General features: G+C 36.0%; 2 protein-coding genes across 3 annotated transcripts; one reads left to right on the top strand and one right to left on the bottom strand.

Moving 5' to 3' along the window:
• The first annotated feature begins 7027 nt into the window (after positions 1 to 7027).
• On the top strand, positions 7028 to 10086 carry LOC115999230 (exocyst complex component EXO70E2-like). The gene is made up of 2 exons (XM_031239068.1): positions 7028 to 7229; positions 7665 to 10086. The coding sequence occupies exon 2, from the start codon at positions 7725 to 7727 to the stop codon at positions 9714 to 9716; it is 1992 nt and encodes a 663-aa protein (XP_031094928.1). The 5' UTR covers positions 7028 to 7229; positions 7665 to 7724; the 3' UTR covers positions 9717 to 10086.
• Positions 10087 to 11771: 1685 nt separating this feature from the next.
• Positions 11772 to 18406, bottom strand: LOC115998536 (protein RIK). Of its 2 annotated transcripts, XM_031238126.1 has the most exons (12): positions 18133 to 18406; positions 17489 to 17705; positions 16953 to 17051; positions 16776 to 16810; positions 16610 to 16685; positions 15941 to 16036; positions 15777 to 15863; positions 15265 to 15358; positions 15045 to 15162; positions 14341 to 14857; positions 12619 to 12856; positions 11772 to 12274 (listed from the first exon to the last, which is right to left on the bottom strand). In XM_031238126.1, exons 1-12 carry the CDS (start codon positions 18207 to 18209, stop codon positions 12135 to 12137), a joined length of 1794 nt encoding a protein of 597 aa, XP_031093986.1. In that variant the 5' UTR covers positions 18210 to 18406; the 3' UTR covers positions 11772 to 12134. The 2 variants fall into 2 exon arrangements, with proteins under 2 accessions (XP_031093986.1, XP_031093987.1); XM_031238127.1 differs by lacking the exon at positions 11772 to 12274 and having other exon boundaries at positions 12779 to 13671.
• Positions 18407 to 19585: the final 1179 nt, after the last annotated feature.

A 19585-nucleotide genomic window follows, 5' to 3' on the forward strand; every position in this document is an offset into this window, starting at 1 on the left:
CAAGAAAGCATAGAGAAGCTTGAATATTATCTTATGTCAAGGAGTTTGCAAGATGGTTGATTGGTCGACCAACACCTTGAAAATCAAGCAACATGCACTCGACTAAGCACTTCGTGTAACCAGTCCGGAAAATTTGACCACTTGGACGCTATGCAATCTGGTCGATCATCCACTTGGAAGCCTAGCAACTTGCAACGATCGACAACCACTTCAATGTCAAATGACTTGCGAACTGACAAAGTGATATGTTGACCGACCATCCACTTGAATGGCAAGCAACTTGCACAGGACTACCAACGATACCAAGCGACTTGCACCAGAATAGAGTCAGCAATGCAACCTGAACAAGTGCTATCAACTTGTAGACCGCATGTAATTTTTGGTTTGTGTAGATTGGACTAGTTGTGTGTAAAAAAAAAAAAAAAAAAAAAAAAGGTCGGTCGACGTCTGGAATCGACGTCGACCGACTTCCAGTCGGGACTCGACGTCGACCGAAACCAGTCGACGGGACGTCGACTGGGGAATCCAGTCGGCGGGGCGCCGACTGGGGAATCCAGTCGGCAACCGCCGACTGGTTGGACCAGATCTGGATTTTCCAGATCTGGTCCAAAAAAAAAAATTGTTTTGTTTTTTGTTTTAATAGCTTGGAAGACTACTAGTGGGAGCATTGTTCTTGGCAAGTCCAAAGTATCAAACTGGAGGAAATATACATGCAGGTGGTCAGATCATAAAAATCACTCAGCTGACCGGTAACAATCACCCCATTTGGTCTGGATGTGCCTGGTCAAGTCAACCACTCGGTGATTCATATGTGCTACCTTCCTCATCCCTAGCCGTGGAAAACTTGATTGGTCCGTCAACGACCAAGGTATCACCAAGGGAAGACCCATCTCCAAACCATGGAAAAGATGTGAACAAAATCCGTTAAATGATCCATTGCTCGACGACCGGAAACAACCAGGACAAACCTGTCTTTAGTGATTATGCTTTCGGTTGTACTCTTTTTCCCTTGGCTAGGTTTTTTCCCAAAGGGTTTTTCTTAGTCTAAGGTTTTTAACGAGGCAACCCGCGTAAATCACGCCCCTCCTGCTCAACTCAAACTTGAGGGGTTCATCACGGACTATCAAGGCATTCAAGCCAGGGAGACTTTGCTCGCAACAAGTTAGCCGCCTGGAGCACATTCTACTTCTCGAACCTGACGACTCTCGCAGATTCAAGAAGTGGGGGACTTGTGATGGGTAAATATGCACATGTACTAGTCGGTCCGTAAATCACTTGTCCGTCAACGGTCACCCAATCGGTCCGTCGACGGTCACCCAACCGGTCCGCATGATCGGAAGCAACATGCACGTGTACTAGTTGGTCCGTAAATCACTTGTCCGTCAACGGTCACCCAATCGGTCCGTCGACGGTCACCCCACCGGTCCGTCGACGGTCACCCAACCGGTTCGGCCGCATGATCGGAAGCAACACACCTTGTGGATTGGAGGCTCACGAGCGCAACAATAGCTTGATGTGACGACCGACAACTTTTCAGGAACAAGGGATCCGTGTTTTCTTCACCTCGAGTAACTCAACCACTTCGAGCAAACCAATGCGCATTTTGCGGAGTGACTATTCAGCCCATGCAAATATGCCCTCCACTTGCATATCAGACACCATGTGCATAGTAAATCCACTTTGTATAAATATAGGGGTCATTCCCCTCACTGAGGAGGACTCATCAGTACTACACTAATACACTTGTGATTTGCTCATTCGTCTCTCTTGCTCTCTCCTTGTTACTGTTCGTCACCCGTAGAGCGACATAGCTTCTTACCGCTCAGTCGTCAACCGGTAGAGCGACCGATTGACCGGTCTAGCGGCATCCTTCACCACACGTAACACACGTATTCGTAGCGTAATCATAGACCCGTTTACATTTACGCTATCACCAGTACTTCTATGAATACCAAAAAAACATTTTGGAAATACGTATGGACAAATACCAAAAACATTTTGGAAATACGTATACCCCAAACGCAATTTTGAAATCCATAAGGAGTACTTCTATGAATACCAAAAACACATCTCGAAAATGCGTGTGGCGTATGTATACGTCAAATGCATTTTCAAAATGTGTTTGACAATTTTTATTAAATGCATTTGACAATTTTTATTTTGTATATTTGCCAAATTTGTATAGATGGAGTATTTGGAGGAGAGAGAATTGCAATGAGTATTTTCAAAAAATGGTAATTTTGATTTTAAAAAAATTTCAATTTTGTCCACTTCCCAAAACATTCCTAGATTTACCTACTCCTTTTTAAAAGTTCCCTTCCCAAGCTATTACTCTCTTGGTTGATGTATTCTTCTAAAGACTTGATCAGTTGATCTTGAGATAGGAGTGATGGGAGAATTTAATGTGAAAAAAGATGGTTAGAGAGTGCTAGCAATGGTGAATGTATTTAAGGTATCTTTGATGGGAGACTTTAGTAAAGTCTATGCTTGGGAAAAGAAAAGTCTATGAGACTTCAATTTTCTCCATTAAAGAGGAAATAGTCAGAGTAAACAATGCACGTGCACACTTTGGTTTCAAAGACCATAGGAGTGTTTGGTTGGATGATTTTTTATTTTTTTTTTCCTGTTAGGTTTATGAAAAAATTAAAAATTTCCTGAAAAATATTTTACTCAAGAATGAAGAAAAAGTTTTCAATTCCTTCCTATTTTGTTTTACATGAAAAATAGTTCATAGAAAATTAGTAGGGCAATTTTGCCCTCTAAAATTTCTTAATTGCTTTTGTTTTTTTTGTAGTTATTATTATTATTATTATTATTATTATTATTATTGGGAGTAAATGCGGGAAGAAGAAGGAAGTGTAGTGCCAACTGCCAAGAGAAAAGTCGCAGTAAGCATTCATCATCCATTACCCATAGGTCTAACATTTCATATTCTTTGTTTCCCATTAACATCATTAAATGCTATCTCCTCACACTGAGACCCAGATGTTCGGTCTAGTTTCGGGTTGAATGAACAAGCTAAGCTAGATCACTACGCTGTGAAAGTGATGGCGCTATCGTCTAGTCTTGCTAGCTGCTCTCAAATCGATCATTTTGGATTTAACTTAAGTTTCAATTCCGCCAGACTATATCTTAGACTCCCATAAATTTGTTTCAAGGTGCACAAATAATCTAATTTTCTTGTTGATTGTAAACTTTTACGCACAAGAATCTTACTCGGAGCATTTATACATATGAAGGTGTGGGATGGGAGTATACTCCGTAGCATTCATATGGACTCAAGACAAATTATTCTGTGGACTTAGGTCTACTTTACATACTAAATGTTTGCAATTTACCTTTTAAAATTTCGCAATTTATATACTATGAACACACAATGTTAAAATATATATAATTGATTACCTTGTTTTGTATTCACAAGTTCCTTTTAAAATATTGCAGTCAATTTCAATGTTAAAAATACACAATTTAATCTTTTTAAAATTTAGTACAAATATTATGTGTTTTGACTTAGAAAAATAATTTTTATACTTTGAAAGTTCATAAATTTAATACTAAAAATACACAATTCAATATCGTTTAGAATTAAAGTCTCTTGGTCCATCGTATAACAAACAACCCCTCACTCAGTTGAGTCGCCCATTTTTGTTCAGAAAAAGTATACATATAAGAGTATAATTTTTGTCATATACGGAGTATTCAAATTTATTAAGTAAAAAGAAATAAATAAAAATTATTACCTACTTTTTAAGCCTGCTACACCAAATGAAGTAAATAAATAAAAGTATATATAATACTCCGTATTAACGGAGTACTTATTTTGTTCCTTCTGAAGTACACACCCACAACAACTTGTCAACTTGATGGAACTTGTCTGCTGTACACCTTGTACTATACTCCTTTTTCTTTCTTTTTTTTTCCTTTTCATTTCTTTTTTTTTTTCTTCGGGGTGTTTGATTGAGACGAAGGAATTAGGGAAAAAAATTATACTACGTAATTTTGTGGAAAAAAAATAATGTTGGAATAAAGTAAGAATTGAAATTACAGTGTTTGGTATGCAAGAATTGGAGTACATGAAATTGAGAGATAAGAAGCGACAGAATAACTAAAATGCCCTTATGTAGTAGTAGTAATAATAATATAATAATAATAATAAAAGACAAAGGGTATTAGGGGAGGGCAAATTTGTCTTTACACTAACAAATTTGCCCCTCTCCTCCACCGAATTGCAATTCATGGGGGTACCCCATAAATTGCAATTCCTCATTTTTCCTTCAAACCAAACAGCGTAATTCGACAATTCATTGAATTGCAATTCCTTTACACCCGAGGTGTGTGTTTTCCTGTGTAGTTTTCAGAGGAAAAAAATACTTTGATTTAGGACTATAGGGCGTTTGGTTGGGAGGAGGGAATTAGGGTGGAAAAGAATTGTAATTCGGTGGAATTGCAATTCAATGAATAAAGTAGGAATTGAAATTACAGTGTTTGGTATGCAGAAATATGAGTACATGGAATTGAAAAGTAAGAAGTGACAAAATGACTAAAATGCTCTTATGTTGTAGTAAATGTTGTAGTAATAGTAATAATAGTAGTAGTAGTAGTAATAATAATAATAATAATTCTTTCAAAAAATAATAATAATAATAATAATAAGTATAATAATAATAATTCATTCAAAATAATAATAATAATAATAATAATAATTCTCTTTCAAAATAATAATAATAATAATTATTATTATTATTATAAAAAAGACAAAGGGTATGGGAGGAGGGGCAAAATTGTCTTTACACCAACAAATTGCCCCTCCTCTCCACCGAATTGCAATTCATGGGGGGTACCCCATGAATTGTAATTCATCATTTGGAGGGAATTGCAATTCTGCAGAATTGCAATTCCCTCCAACCAAACACTGTAGTTTGGGAATTCACTGAATTGCAATTCAATGAATTACAATCCCCCCTAAACTACATCCAACCAAACATGCCATTATATCATTTTTAACATTTAATGTTTACGTATTATTTATTATATTTAATGCATGAATATTCTCATATACGAATGTTAGGATTTTTATTTTTACTAACCTCCTCTCCTTCGAGTAGTAGGATTAACACAGTGCACACCCTAAAACAGTGACAGTGAATTTCTCTTCTCATCCAGACAACTTGTGATATCAAAACTAAATTAAAAATAATTATGTTCACAAATACATTTCAATTATTAGTTTCGTATTGGCATGTGTATTGTCGAATATTCTTATATGAAATATAATGAATACAGCATCTAAGAGGAGAAAACAAACAAGGAGAAGAAAACAAGACTTCGATTTGAAACTTTTGTTGGCACTTGAATTTTATTTATGTAAAAATTATTTTTTAAAAACTATTACTTTAATTCATAAAATATGTATATATTTTTAAGAGATAATAATATTATTTTGTCTATTAGTTATAATAACATCCTTTTTTTTTAAATAGTTCTTGACTATCAATTTTTTTGTTTATGATTCCGTAATTTTCAAATGTACTAAATTCAATTCACAATATTCGAAATACTTTTGTTCACATCAAACTTCACTCTTATTTATATAATATAACTAGTCTTTTTTATGTGCGATGCGCAAAAACATATGCCTAATATTTATATTTTAAAAAATACTGTAATTAACAAATTCTTACTAATTAAATCTAAATGAAAAAAATTTAATTATTATATTAGTCCAATATATAATGTCTACAAATATTACTCTCATTAAAGAATATATAAAAAAAATATGGTGATACATGTACAAGGTAAAGTTAATAGAAAAAATAGCAGAAATTATAACGGTAATTATATTTTTGTTCAAAAATTGTATAGTACAACTCTAAAAACATAATGTACAAAATGTTTAGCACTAAAAACAAGAGCATAAATTAGAGATATATCTTTGATTGAGACTTATTATATTTTTAGATTAGATATAACACATGTTTTTAACTAAATTTGGTTGTTTTGAGAATGTCAAGAGAGTAAAAATGTTAAATTAATACGGATGGAGTAGTTAAAAATTAAAAGTGAAATACTCCGTATCATTATAGTTGTTAAATAAAAATAATACAACTAAGTTTAAATAAAAAAAAAAAAACTGCTTATTTGGTATTTCGTACAGCAGGACCGTTAAAACGGACGGAGAGAAAGTTGCTCATAATAACTTATATGATGAATACTTTGGTTTACAAAAAATCACGTATTTGCTACTCGAAGATACTATGCACTCTAAGTGAAACTCGTCTTATAATCCTAGTTAGCAAAAGATCACAATAAAGTAAATCATTTATAGTTGCCCATAGTTATTCTGCTCAAACCAATCAGACAAATAAACTGTGTTAAGTTAAATCTAATAATTGAATAATAAAACTAGACAAACAAACATAATAATAAATATTATATTCTAAAATAGTGCACACATTTCCAACCAAAAGCCACCTAAATATAATTCATTAAGTAAAAAAGTTATTCTTTTCGAGGTTTTTAAATAAGAGTTTATCCCTTCGTCCAAAAAAAAAATAAATAAATAAATAAATAAAAAGATACAGTAAGTGTTTGTCCTACTGTGCTTTAGTCAAATTCACCAATAAATGACAAACTGTAAGTTATCAATCTAAATCTACCCCACAATCACAACTGTAAAATTAAAAATGTTACAGTGTATTTGAGTTTTTCCTTTGAAGATAAGTATTTGAGTTTTATTATGTCTTATTTTTACTTCTTATGTAGCAAGTAATGATAAACATTTGAGAGTGGAAATAAGAATAATTATAATATTTTTTGCATGATATTCTTTTTTATCTTATTTTACTTTCTCCTTTACTTATTTTTTATACTAATAATACTTTTATAAATTTTAAATATTAATTTTTTAATACAAATACTAAATTTAATATTATAAAAATTTTAAATTAAAAATATTTTTATATTTTAAATCAAATCAAAAACATAAAATGATCTTTTACCTGGCTCAATAATTTCTAAAAATCTTTCACAAGATTGGAAGTTGAACACCGGGAGACATCACTGTTCTAACTTCCAACATCAAAAGCAGCCACAGCGGCCAACACTTGAAATAATCAGAAGGAACGCCAAAGCTTTACTAAGTATGGAGTAGTATTTCTCGTTGTCGGTCTACTCTCAAATCTCTAGAAGGGTCGGTGTGATGGCCATTCACTCGATTCATTTGAAAGCAGGTTAATTCTGGCCGCTTTATGCTTTACTACAGCAAGATTTGTTCATTGTATCTGTGGTTATAGTTCTTCTTGCAACTGGAATCCATTTTCTCTTTCATGCCCAAAAAGTGAGTCCAGTATAAAAAAGTTAATTGCTTTTTCCCTGTTCTCTTTGCTTTTCCATTTTCCACGCCTTTTTTTGGGTGCTTTCACATTTCGCTCTCATGTATTAGCACTTCAGTTCTCTTGTCAGAGTCTTCTTTATTGCCCTGTTTTGTTTTTTTTTTTTTGGAAAACAATTGCCCTGTTTTGTTTGTACCCAAAATTTGTTGGAATTGTTTAGTTTTGGATTTTGTAGGTGTTAATCTTGGTTTCTAGGGTAGGTTCTCTAGATCTTTAGTTTTATCTTTGGTGTGGATGACAAGATTTTGTTTGGGGCTTTTTCATTATCCTTAGCTTGGTGTGGATGACAAGATTTTGTTTGGGGATTTTTGTTTATGTGCTTTGGAGATTTTGATGATAATGGGAGATTGTAAACCAAACATCCCAATGGTGGGAGAAGAAGAAGAAGAGGAAAGCTTAATTGCTGCAGCTCAGAACATAGTGAAGGCTTTAGAGGGGAACACAAATTTAACCAATGATGCTAGGAAAATCTTAGCAGATCTAGGCTCCCAATTGTCCTCCATAATTAGGGTTGGGGAAAGTAACCAGGATGAATCTGAGAAGCAGTTGTGTGAGTTTGAGGAGCAGCTTAATGCAGTGCAGGCTAAGGTGATGAATTTGGAGTTAAATCAGTCGATGCTTTGGGACTGTGGAGCTGAAGAGGCATATGAGTATTTAAGGTATGTGGATGAAGTCCGAAAGCTGACGGAGAGGCTCGAGAGACTTTGCATTCAGAAAGATTGCAAAGAGAAAGAGAACGAGCTTCTGCTAAGGGCTCATGATGTTCTGCAGACTGCAATGAATAGGCTTGATGATGAGTTTAGGTATTTGTTGGTTCAAAACAGGCAGCCTTTCGAGCCTGAACACATGTCTTTTCGTTCCAGCGAAGAGGATATTGTGGACGAGGGATCTATTCTCTCCTTTGGGGATGACTCTGTTGAAGAAGTGGTCCAAAGGGGGGATAGTGCGAGTCGAGGTTCAGATGAGTACATAATAGAACTAGTGCATCCCGATGTGATTCCCCACCTCAGATGCATTGCCAATTTGATGTTTGATTCGAATTATGGTCAGGAATGCTCCCAAGCATTTGTTAGTGAAAGAAAAGAAGCCTTGGATGACTGTCTCTTCATCCTCGAACTCGAGAAATTGAGCATTGAGGATGTGATCAAGATGGAATGGAATGTTCTGAGCTCCAAAATCAGGCGGTGGATACGAGCTATGAAGATTTTTGTGCGCATCTATCTCGCGAGTGAAAAATGGCTGGGTGATCAAATATTCGGTGAGCTAGGGTCAGTTAGTTCTGTTTGTTTTGCAGAATCGTCGAGAAGTTCAATGTTGCAGCTTCTGAATTTCTGTGAAGCCATAGCAATTGGCCCCCATCAGCCAGAAAAGCTGATCCGGGTTCTTGACATGTATGAGGTTCTTGCAGATCTTATCCCAGAAATTGATGCATTATACTCTGACGAAGCTGGATCAGGTGTTAGGGTGGAATGCCGTGACATTCTAAGAAGTTTAGGCGATTGTGCAAAGGCCACATTTCTTGAATTCGAAGCCGCTGTTGCATCCAACATTTCGACCAACGCCTTTCCTGGTGGCGGGATCCATCATCTTACACGATATGTTATGAACTACATGAAAGCTCTTACTGATTATGGCAATTCCCTTAACGAAGTCCTACAACGTAACGAGAAAGAATGTGCAATCCCAATTTCGCCAGGTGCTAGTCCAGTTAGCGAAGAAGACAATGCCAGTGAAAGCTCGTATACTTCTCATATGGCTCAACACTTCAGATCCCTAGTTTCAATTTTGGAATGCAACCTCGACGATAAGTCCAAGTTATACAAGGACGAGGCCCTCGGGCACATTTTCTTAATGAACAACATACATTACATAGCTGAAAAGGTGAAACAATCAGAGCTGAGAATGGTGCTAGGCGATGACTGGATTCGCAAGCGCAACTGGAAGTTCCAACAGCATGCAATGAGCTACGTGAGAGCTACGTGGGGTTCAATCCTTTCTTTACTGAGGGACGAAGGGCTTCAAAATCCCGGTTCAAGTTCCATTTCAAGAACTCTTATGAAAGAGAGATTGCAGAGCTTCTATCTCGCATTTGAGGAGGTTTATAGGAACCAGACTGCGTGGTCTATTCCAGACAGCCAGCTCCGTGAAGATCTTCGAATCTCGACGTCCCTCAAGGTAATCCAGGCATACCGCACATTTGTTGGAAGACATACCAATAGCATCAGTGACAAACACATTAAGTACAGTGCCGATGATTTAGAGCAGTTGCTCTTGGACCTTTTCGAGGGATCTCCAAGATCATTGCATGGTTCTCACAGGAGGTGACTTTGAAATGCAGGGATGGATAATCAAGCAGAAATTTGATCAAGATTTTTTTGTACCCATAGTTTTAGTATTATATTATAATAAATGATAAAAGAAATGCACATATTTGTAAACCTTTGTGACACCTTTATAATTTCTCCTTTTTTTGCTTTGATAAAAAAAATTGTTGTTTTAGCCAAGATTGATGTGGATTATGGTCATGACATGGATTGTTTATTCATCTGTGATAGATTGTCAATGTGAAGTACCTAACCACAGAGAATTTCAAGTACCTCATGAAATATGGGATGCTGACATATTATTCTCCACTGGCTTAGAGACATAAGTTCTTTCTCTTAAGAATGATTAACTGAGATGAACTCTTTGTGCCTTTGCCTGAAACCTCTGCTTAATTTTTATGGTATGAAATGTGTTGTGAAGATTATTTGTATTTGTTATTTAGGCTTGAAGTTATTGCAATGTTTTCCACTTTTTGATGATCTTCATGGGTGAGAGATTAAGGTGTGTACTATGCAACTGAGAAGCCTCATGGTGGAGGATATGGGAACTGGAACAACTGCAATGATAGTGGTGAAGGGTAATTGGGTATGGTAATCATGGAAATAGGAATAGCAGCAATTATGAAAATGTCAAGGCAAGAACTTTGATGGTGGAAATTATGGCTTCCCAAGTGGTGGTGTCAACGATGGATTTGGTGGGAGTGCAAGGTTCTCCTCTTATGGCGGTTACTGGTTAGACTTGGTTTACTGATATTCTTAGTTAGAACACGAGATCTTCTGAGTAGGTCCTAATTATAGGGGTAAACCTATAAAATCACTAGGAAATGGTTATCATACGCATAAGCAAACCTTAATGTGATCCAATCTTCTTTCCGTTTTTGTTTTTCATTTTTTTGGGTGTATGAAAATCCTTAGCTAAAATTTAAATCTTTTTCACATACAAGGGAGAAAAAAAAAACACAAAAGTTATATCTAGGTCACAATGAACCTATAAGGTCATGGACTTAGCTCAATGGTTTAGTAGACAATATTTAGGAGAAGAGAGCAAGATTCGAACCTCAGCAGCGGCAGTGTGAGATTACACTCAAAGTGGACAGATCTCTTGTGCGCACTGGCATGAATCATTGAGTCACCGTGGAACCAGGGTGTGGGGGTGAGAAGGGCAACTAAAGTGGTATTCTTTGAGATGAAGATGGCTTACTCTGGAATGAGGTGATGGGCACGATCCAACATATGGCTTTGGTGACTCACTCTTTGGAGTGAACTCGCAGACGATAGACAGGATCCGACCGGAGTGTCGCCACAATCTGGTACAGAGATGTGGGATGGGATGTCGATGGCTGAGTTGTGAAGGAGCGAAAGGCGTTCCTAGGAGTGTCGCCTCTTGTATACGTTGTTGATGAAGAAGAGAAAGTCGTCGCAATTGAGGGTAGTATGAGGGGAATTGAAGTTGTGAGATGGTGGTTGTAAAAGAGGACAACTGATAAAGTGAAAGAAGAAAAAAGATGTGACTAGGAATCGGTGCATTAATTTTGTACTGTTCACCCGTGTTTTCCAATCATAGGAATCGGTGCATTAATTTTGTACTGTTCACCCGTGTTTTCCAATCAGAGAACACCTTTTGACTGTGTTTCTGATTTCTTCTTAAATGAAGAACAGTTCTCAACTTTAGAAATGAGAAAAAAAAAAAAAACATAGTAAACGCGTTTTCCTGTTTTCAATTTTCAATTTTAAACGCCGCCAAAAGGTTTTAAAACCATCCAAAAAGCATTTAAGGTAAGGGAGAGCCATAGGTTTTAAAACCATCCAAAAAGCATTTAAGGTAAGGGAGAGGCATATGCATGATTGCCTGCCATCTAAGAAGATTGCATATAGCTTAGACCAAATTCTTATTAGCACTCCTCCATTCTTCTTTACCCCGTAAAGTATTTATTAAACTGTTGGAGAATCACTTTTCAACTCAGCCTGAGCATCTTCAAAAAAAAAAACTCAGCCTGAGCAAAGATACAAATTAATATTGAGGTTCTCTTTTGGCATAAAATGATTGACTGACGCATGAGGATAGGATTGGATTTGCCATTTAAATGATCAACAAAACATAGAATGCCATATACATACAGTGTTTTTTACAGATTGATGTATGCTGCAGATAATATGCATGCCGCCTTAAAAATTCTCAAGCAACAACTATCCACAACAAAGGTCAAAGTACAAAGAAGGGCTTGAACTAGAATGCAACCCCTACTCCATCCCTAATTCCCTACCCTCAAATTTCTGATCTGATCTGATCAGATAGGCCCCAAATCAATCACACGATTAAAACATCACCCTATGCTAGGTACTTGTGTAGTTGTGTGCAAAAAAATTTCACCCTCAATTCGAAAATGCAAAGTTCTAGGAGATTAATCCTCTGCATATTTTAAACAGCCCAGAATGGTTTTGGACCTGCTGGTACATTTGATTTGCTCTGCAACTGCAATGGCTCTGCACCAGCTGCATGCTCAATGTCATCAACATCATCATCATCATCTCCATATTCCATTAGCTTGACGAGGGTATCTAATGCCAAGGACCGCAAGAAAGGAACCATAATTATGACATGAATGCGTGAAAATAGTATTTGCATAAATCTAAGATGTATAAAATGATAGAAACAAGCCAACATTTTTCACTTTATTACTTTTCAAGAAAAAATAGTGTGCATTTCAAATACTAATTTGATCACTATATTTCTTTGTTCCCCAATTAAGACTGTTAACTGTATATGTGGATATAGATGTTGAAACTTAGAAGCTAGTAGCAATGTGATGTTCCCAGAGGGGCACTGGGAAAGTTGAATAACACAAGTGAAATTAGGTTTTTCCCAAATAAATAAAACTAGAGAGTATAAGTCGATAATGTACCAGGGAAGATTTCAGATGACGGTTTAGGGGGCGAATTGTTTTTCCCATGCACTTCAGGGGTTGGTGAATTAAATTTTGGTGGTGGAGGTGGTGCCAATGGCATCACCTTGGGAGGAGGAGGAGGTGGTGGCATTACACTAGATGATGGCTGGCACAACTTTGCGGGAACAACTGTGTTATCTCTTGCACCAGCATCTGTATTTAGATCCCGAGGCTTTGGAGGCTGCAAGTCCTGCAACTGATTTTGAGAAGAAAAACCAAACCAGAATCCTCAATAATTACAGAAAATAAGATCTAATTGATAATGCAAATAAAACACTCAGCTAACTCTTTCATAGTCATGATCAGAACTCAGAAGTTCCTGCTCCGAGAAAACATCATTTAATACTACAATCATGTAGCAGCAACAGTTGTGAAGAGATATAAGAAAATGATTATGAAGAATGTTATCTTTGAATTCCATGATATGCACATTGAAATTAGCATGCTTAAAGATGACAGATATCCCATAATTAGGTCAGAAATTTATGTCTGAGCTTACTACAGTGTGCAAAACTTCATGTAATAATAATAATAATAATAATAATAGTTATTATTATTATTATTAATTATTATTATAATAAATGATAAATAATTAACTATGCTCAATTACAATAATTCTTATCACCCCTAAAAACACGAAGTAAATATCTTCTATAAAGGAGGGATTAAACTTCACATAAATGTTTTTATTGTGTAGTTTTATGCTGGGAAAAGGGTTGCAACAAGTTTAGAGTTTAAATTTAAAGTAAAATATTATTTTGGGTAAATGCAGATGCAAGAGACAAATATGTAACTTCTTTTGTATTTTAGGCAGTTGGTAATGGGTCAGATGGCCTGTGCATCAACAGAACACAGTTAGTGTCAAATCTTGCACTAGCACCACTAAGAGTACTGAGATAACATGCAGCAATTCCATGCAGCCTCCAGATCATAAAACCCTGTGAAACATACAAATGCCTAATAGGGGTCCAGAATCAGCCTGTTAGCTTCTTAGAAGATCAGAGAAAATACCTGGAATATCAAGTAGTAAAGGTCAGTATAGAAATGAAATTGCATCTTATTCTTGACTAGAAAAAACATGTAATAGTTTTATTGTTTCTAGTAATGAAGTATGTGAGTATAACTCTAGAGTTCAACAACTTAAGAAACACTCCATTTCAAAAAGCAAACCTGCCCTCCCCATGCAGAAGAATATGTGATCGAGATGATTTCAAAATGGCAACACAAGATGTGCTTTAAAAAATATATACGTCAGCAACATTTACCAGTTTAGTCCAAATGTTGATTACTGCTAATGTGGTAAAAAGAAGAGGGGGGTTCAAAAAGACAGATTCCTACTAGTGTTTAAACTCCCCAGCCTAATCATGCTTTATGTAATGTCAAGCAAGCTATTTCTGAGAAGACATTACATGACTTCTTAAGTGCGCCACAAATATATAATGATTACTATCGTCCCCACAGCTTTGAGAAAAAAAAAAAACCATGAGAATTTGCATCCAATTGTTCCACAAGTGCCTTCATAACTTCAAGTGGATGACAGGAGTGCCTTCATGAAACCTCATTCATGAAATTATTGCATTGTTCAACCCCATCTTTGTTTGATGAGTACTAGACATAAACTTGAAGATAATGGCCATTGGCCTCCAGCCATTAAGATGAAACAAGGAGAACCACTAGTACCTGATGGGGATTAGCTGTGCCCTTTCCTGTAGCAGGTAGTTCCCGAAATTTGCGTTTATGTGCGGGTCGCTCTTCCTTCTGGATGGAGGATATCGTACTAGCTGGAGGCTTGGTATTTACTGCTGTTGTTTCTGGAGAGACTGCAGCTGTGACAGAGGTAGACTGCCTAAGGGCTAAGGCAACTTGTTGCAAGGGTGTGACTTGGGGATAAATCCCACCATAACCCATATAGCTTGTTCCACTTGAGATTGGCATATGGGGGTAGTAATTCATGTTGGGTTGAGATGGCAGTGCATTCAACGAGCCTAAAGACTGAGATACAATTCCTTGAGAAACATTACTGTCCATACCAGGAGCAGTAACTGTGGGAACTGCTGGTACAGATACACCTGTACTTGCTGCATTCAAATTAGCAGCTTGAAAATTATTTGCTTCCAACTCATTTCCCAAACTCTTACTTCCAGCCAATAGCTGTGGTGGGGGTGGAACAGCACCATAAACTTTAGAAGAAGACACCCTATTTTGTAAAAATAAGACCCAATAAAAATGGTAGAATTGAAGAATGATGAAAAATGACTAACTTCAACAAGTAATGTGGGAAGCTGAATTGTACAATTTCCAAAATCCACATAATGCTGTTTCACAAGTTCACTTGAAAATTTAATAATCACATTTTATCCAGTGAGACAAATGAAATGTAATACCTAGAAGTACCAAACTCAGCAGCTATGGTATCCAACAGATTTTCTGCCAAAAGCTTTGCACGCTCGAGACTTTTTGGATTATTGCTTGATAGGAACAAATGCAGTGGTTGATGTCCATCTACAAGTAAGGCCAGATGCAGAAATCAGCAAATTGCAGAATTAGACCACAATAGTGCACTAACAGAAAATAAGATATAATTGCAATACAACAAACAATTACCTTCACCCTGTACAGGTTCGGAATCTCCTGAACCATCCCCTCTTAACACAACAGTTGCTCCTGTTTCATTCATAATGTGATTTACATACTGGTCCTGCAGTTACAAAAGCCAACCACCAGCAACAAAAAGAATCTCTCCCAATGGACGGAGAAGTCAGAGAAAGCTGAGGACATTAGAATCTCTTGTCTTTCTTTTATGAGCAAAATAAAAATTTCAACGAAATTCATCAAGAAACATGCATGTGAAGCAAATACATCAACATAGAAATAAAATCACAAAAATTACTCAAAAGATGGCTACTGCACCTTCACTGTGATGAATTCAATTAATAAAGAAAAATAACAGAAATTGCAATTGGCCACTCTAATAGAAGTGCTCTTTCCCCTTTCTATTTCACCACCCAGACCAACAGCCAATAATAATAAATGTATGTATGCATCTATGCATGCATGTTTGTGTATACAGGTATCCAAGAAGAAAATGGGGAGGTGAATGTGGGAGAAAAGCTCACATTTGGTCCTCGAATACGAGCAGCAATATTCAAGGATGTTTCAGCCTCAAAGCCCACATAGACACAGGTACTCATTGAGGGATTAACCTGACCAGGATATCCTAAATTAATCATTGCATTAATCTTATTGGTTAAAGTTTTCATTGACTTTTAGAAAAAGAGACCTTCAATCCATTGTTCACTGAACCCTCTTTCAGCATTTCCTCCACAATTGCTGCTGCATGATCAACTGCTTTGATCCTTTCCACTGTTGTTTCTAACTGAATCAATAATATAACATGAAAAGTACACCAGAATCAGAATATATAACATTTCTGATAAAGTAGATCATCTCCTAAGATTAAAAACAACAGCAATACTACAAAAGTAGATGAGGTAGCATAAAATATACAATGATGTCAGTGCCACATACTATATATACAGCTTTTAATAGTGAAAGCATTCTAAGGATGTTAACTAAGCAAGACCCCCATAGGTAATGCACTTGAGCAAGCACTGAAGCACCTAAAAGCAACTGACAGTAGATAATATTTTAACTTAAGCAGAGGAAAATATAGAGAAGCATGGGTAGGAACAGTTATCAAGTCTATTACGGGCAAACAAGAATACATACAAACTCCATAAGACACAAAAGACTAACAAAACCAACCACAAAATCTAAAATATATAACACCATTTTACAATGTTTGTAAACATACAAATGAGGAATATAAATAACCACCCTACTTGCAAAACCAATGCAGATAATAGGAGCATGTTTGAACTTCAAAAAGGTATCAGGTGATTGTTTTATGAAATGGTGCATCACAGACTCCAGAAGACAAGGTGTTTACATGTGTTCCAGCAGAAATGTGAAGATATAGTGGTTTTTCACCATCAGGGGGTGCGTTTGGAAGCCTGTACTTGCCCCTGCAAAGCCATTTTGCAAATCCATTACATGATGAGGAAGAAAAGAAACTAAGAAATAAACCACATATAATGTTTACATAACCTACATACCTAGTTATTACCACTGCACCTGTGCTCTTCTGAATCTGACATAAAATAAAATAACAAGCATATTGATTTAGCATCTATTACCATTGCATAGAGCCATAGATACCAAGTATAATAGATGTCTATGTCTCAAACATAAATTTTTTTATGGCCAATATCAATTTCAAATGATAATATCACCTCTTCCTGGGTTTGGCGCTTTGTGAGTTTGTAACGAACAGAGGAGTCGGCATCATTTATGACAATCTCTCTAGCTATCAACTCATCCTGGATCTTGGGCTACAATAGTTTAAAAGTTCATGAAGAAAATGTCATAAAATTGAAATAAAATATAGATTTGCAAAAAGATTTACTGGCTAACAAACATTGATTGTGATGGTTAGTAAAATCTAGCATAATGGAAAATAGAGTCAGTGACTATACAAACCTTTCCCTGCTGAAATCAAAGATCAAATAGAATGTTACATGAAAGACATAGCACTTCAAGCATATATAAATTATCATAATGTTTTCCACTTCCTCTGATTATATATTAGACATATCCGTATATCATCATTTTTTTGGGTACATTTGAGTGATTTGACAGGGACCAAAGTAGTAGAACTGGAAAGGGTCTAACTTACCATCAAACTACACCCTAAACCCCACATGTGTATCATAAGAGAGATTTTATGGAAGCATAAGTGACAAACTGGTAATCACTCAAGAGATCTTACTTGATTTAATTTTTGAGCAAGAGCTACAGCATGTTGCTGCACGGACGTTACACCATTAGATGTGAGGGGAGCTGCTAAAAGAGTGCCGCATACTGGAACTATTCCTGGTGGCATGATACCAACAAAAGATCCAATGTTACTGAAAGGAAGAACTGCAGGCTGGCATCCTCCAGCTGAAACCAATGGCTCTGCAGGTTGATCCCACTTTCTCTTTTTTCTGCAAGATATCATTAAACTTTATCATCCATTATTAACGTGTAAACTCTTCTAGTTGGAGTACATAATTAAATATGGCCTTCTTCTTTGTTACTTCCATTTCCACACTGTTTGGGTAAACAAGAATCCAGTTGAGTTCTAAAAATATTAGTTCAACAACTTAGATGTATAAACTTATGGAATCGCAACATTTTCTTCAACTTTGCATTTTGGAACGAGAGATTACTTGTAATATATGATGAGCAACACAAGAACTAATCTCTCTAATAATAACAATAACAGTAAATACATAAAAGAATAGTAAAGTTTTAGACTTTTATCAGATTTGGAGGGTTAGATTCAAATTCTAACTGAGTCAACGAAAATTCATTTGCAAATCGAGCAGCTACAAAGCTGAAAATTATAGATCTTTGAAAATTTGTTTGCACCTCTGTTTGACCGTTGAAGGATCAGTAGACGAAGCAGTTTCGGAAGACGAAACCCTTGGGAAGCTATCCTCCGTCATTTATGATAATCGATTGTCGATGTTAAAATTTTTCCCACCGATTTCCCTTTAGAATAATCCGCTGCGCCGATTGAACGGAGCGTAATATACAGGACGAGCGTCTATAATCGGGTCGTCGTGGTGGCGAACGACGATGATGAATATGTCGGGTCAAAATGGCGGGTGATCCGTAACCGAGGAATGCAACCCACCGGTTAGCCAGTCACCACATTATACTTTACTACTCCGTACATATTGGAAAAGTCCCTGAATTATGACAAATTATGATATGAACCTCTTAGACTCAAGTCCATGTTCACAATTTAAAAACTTCATATTCACAATTTAAAAACTTTATATTCATAATTTTAGAACTTTATATTTATAATTTTAAATCTCAATATACAAAATTACATTACTCAATATTCACAATTTTGTTATATAGATTCAAAAACTGTGTTATATTATTGAGTATAGAGTTATGAAATTGTGGACATAGAATTCTATAATTGTGAATATAGAGTTATGTAATTATGAATATAGAGTTCAAAAATTATTAACATAGAGTTTTAAAATTGTGAGCATAGAGTACTAAAATTGTGAACATGGACCTGGGTCCACCTTACAAGGTGGACCCGGATCTATGGCATAACAACCACTGAATTATTTCGGCCATGTTTAGCTAATGATGGGCTAGTCAAAATTTTAATGGATATGTCAACTTCAGTGTTTTGACCATAGTCAAAACACTAAAGTAATTGTTTGATAAATCAGCGATTTACTTTAAACAGTGAGCTTCTTCTCTCAAAACACTAACATTGTATCAGAGCTGGCAAGAGTGAGTTAATGGGTCGTGCCCATAACAGCAAGGCGACGCTGGAGCAATAATCGGGTCGCTATTGAAGCCACCACTCGCAGTGGCTGATGTTGAAACCGCTCTGTGTCCCTGATTTGCTCTTTTTCGTGCACTTCCTTACCGGTTTGCTTTCAAATTACCTTCTTCTTCCTTCTCATGCACTTTTCAGCTCCTAAATTGGTTGACTTTGCTCCAAATTGCTTCTTCTTCGCTTTATTGTGCCATTGAGTGAAACTATATGCAAAGACACATTAGTTAGTCTAAATTCCCAATTAAACACACCATAATATGCACTAAATAGACAAAAGTATGAGATAAAATAAAGTAAAAAAATAAGTGTGATTATATATATATATATATATATATATATATATATATAGCAATAGAGGTTATTTAACTCACTTGGCAATGCCCTAAGAGCATCATTATCAATGGAGTTTTTTCACAGTTATTGATGAGTTTTTGTAAGTGTGATTAGGAAAGAGAAAGTGGGAGGGGAAGAAAAAAACAAATCAAATTTAGAAAACAAAAAAAATTAAAA

Source organism: Ipomoea triloba, chromosome 12 (genome assembly GCF_003576645.1).
Source record: "Ipomoea triloba cultivar NCNSP0323 chromosome 12, ASM357664v1".
Taxonomy (NCBI): Eukaryota; Viridiplantae; Streptophyta; class Magnoliopsida; order Solanales; family Convolvulaceae; genus Ipomoea; species Ipomoea triloba.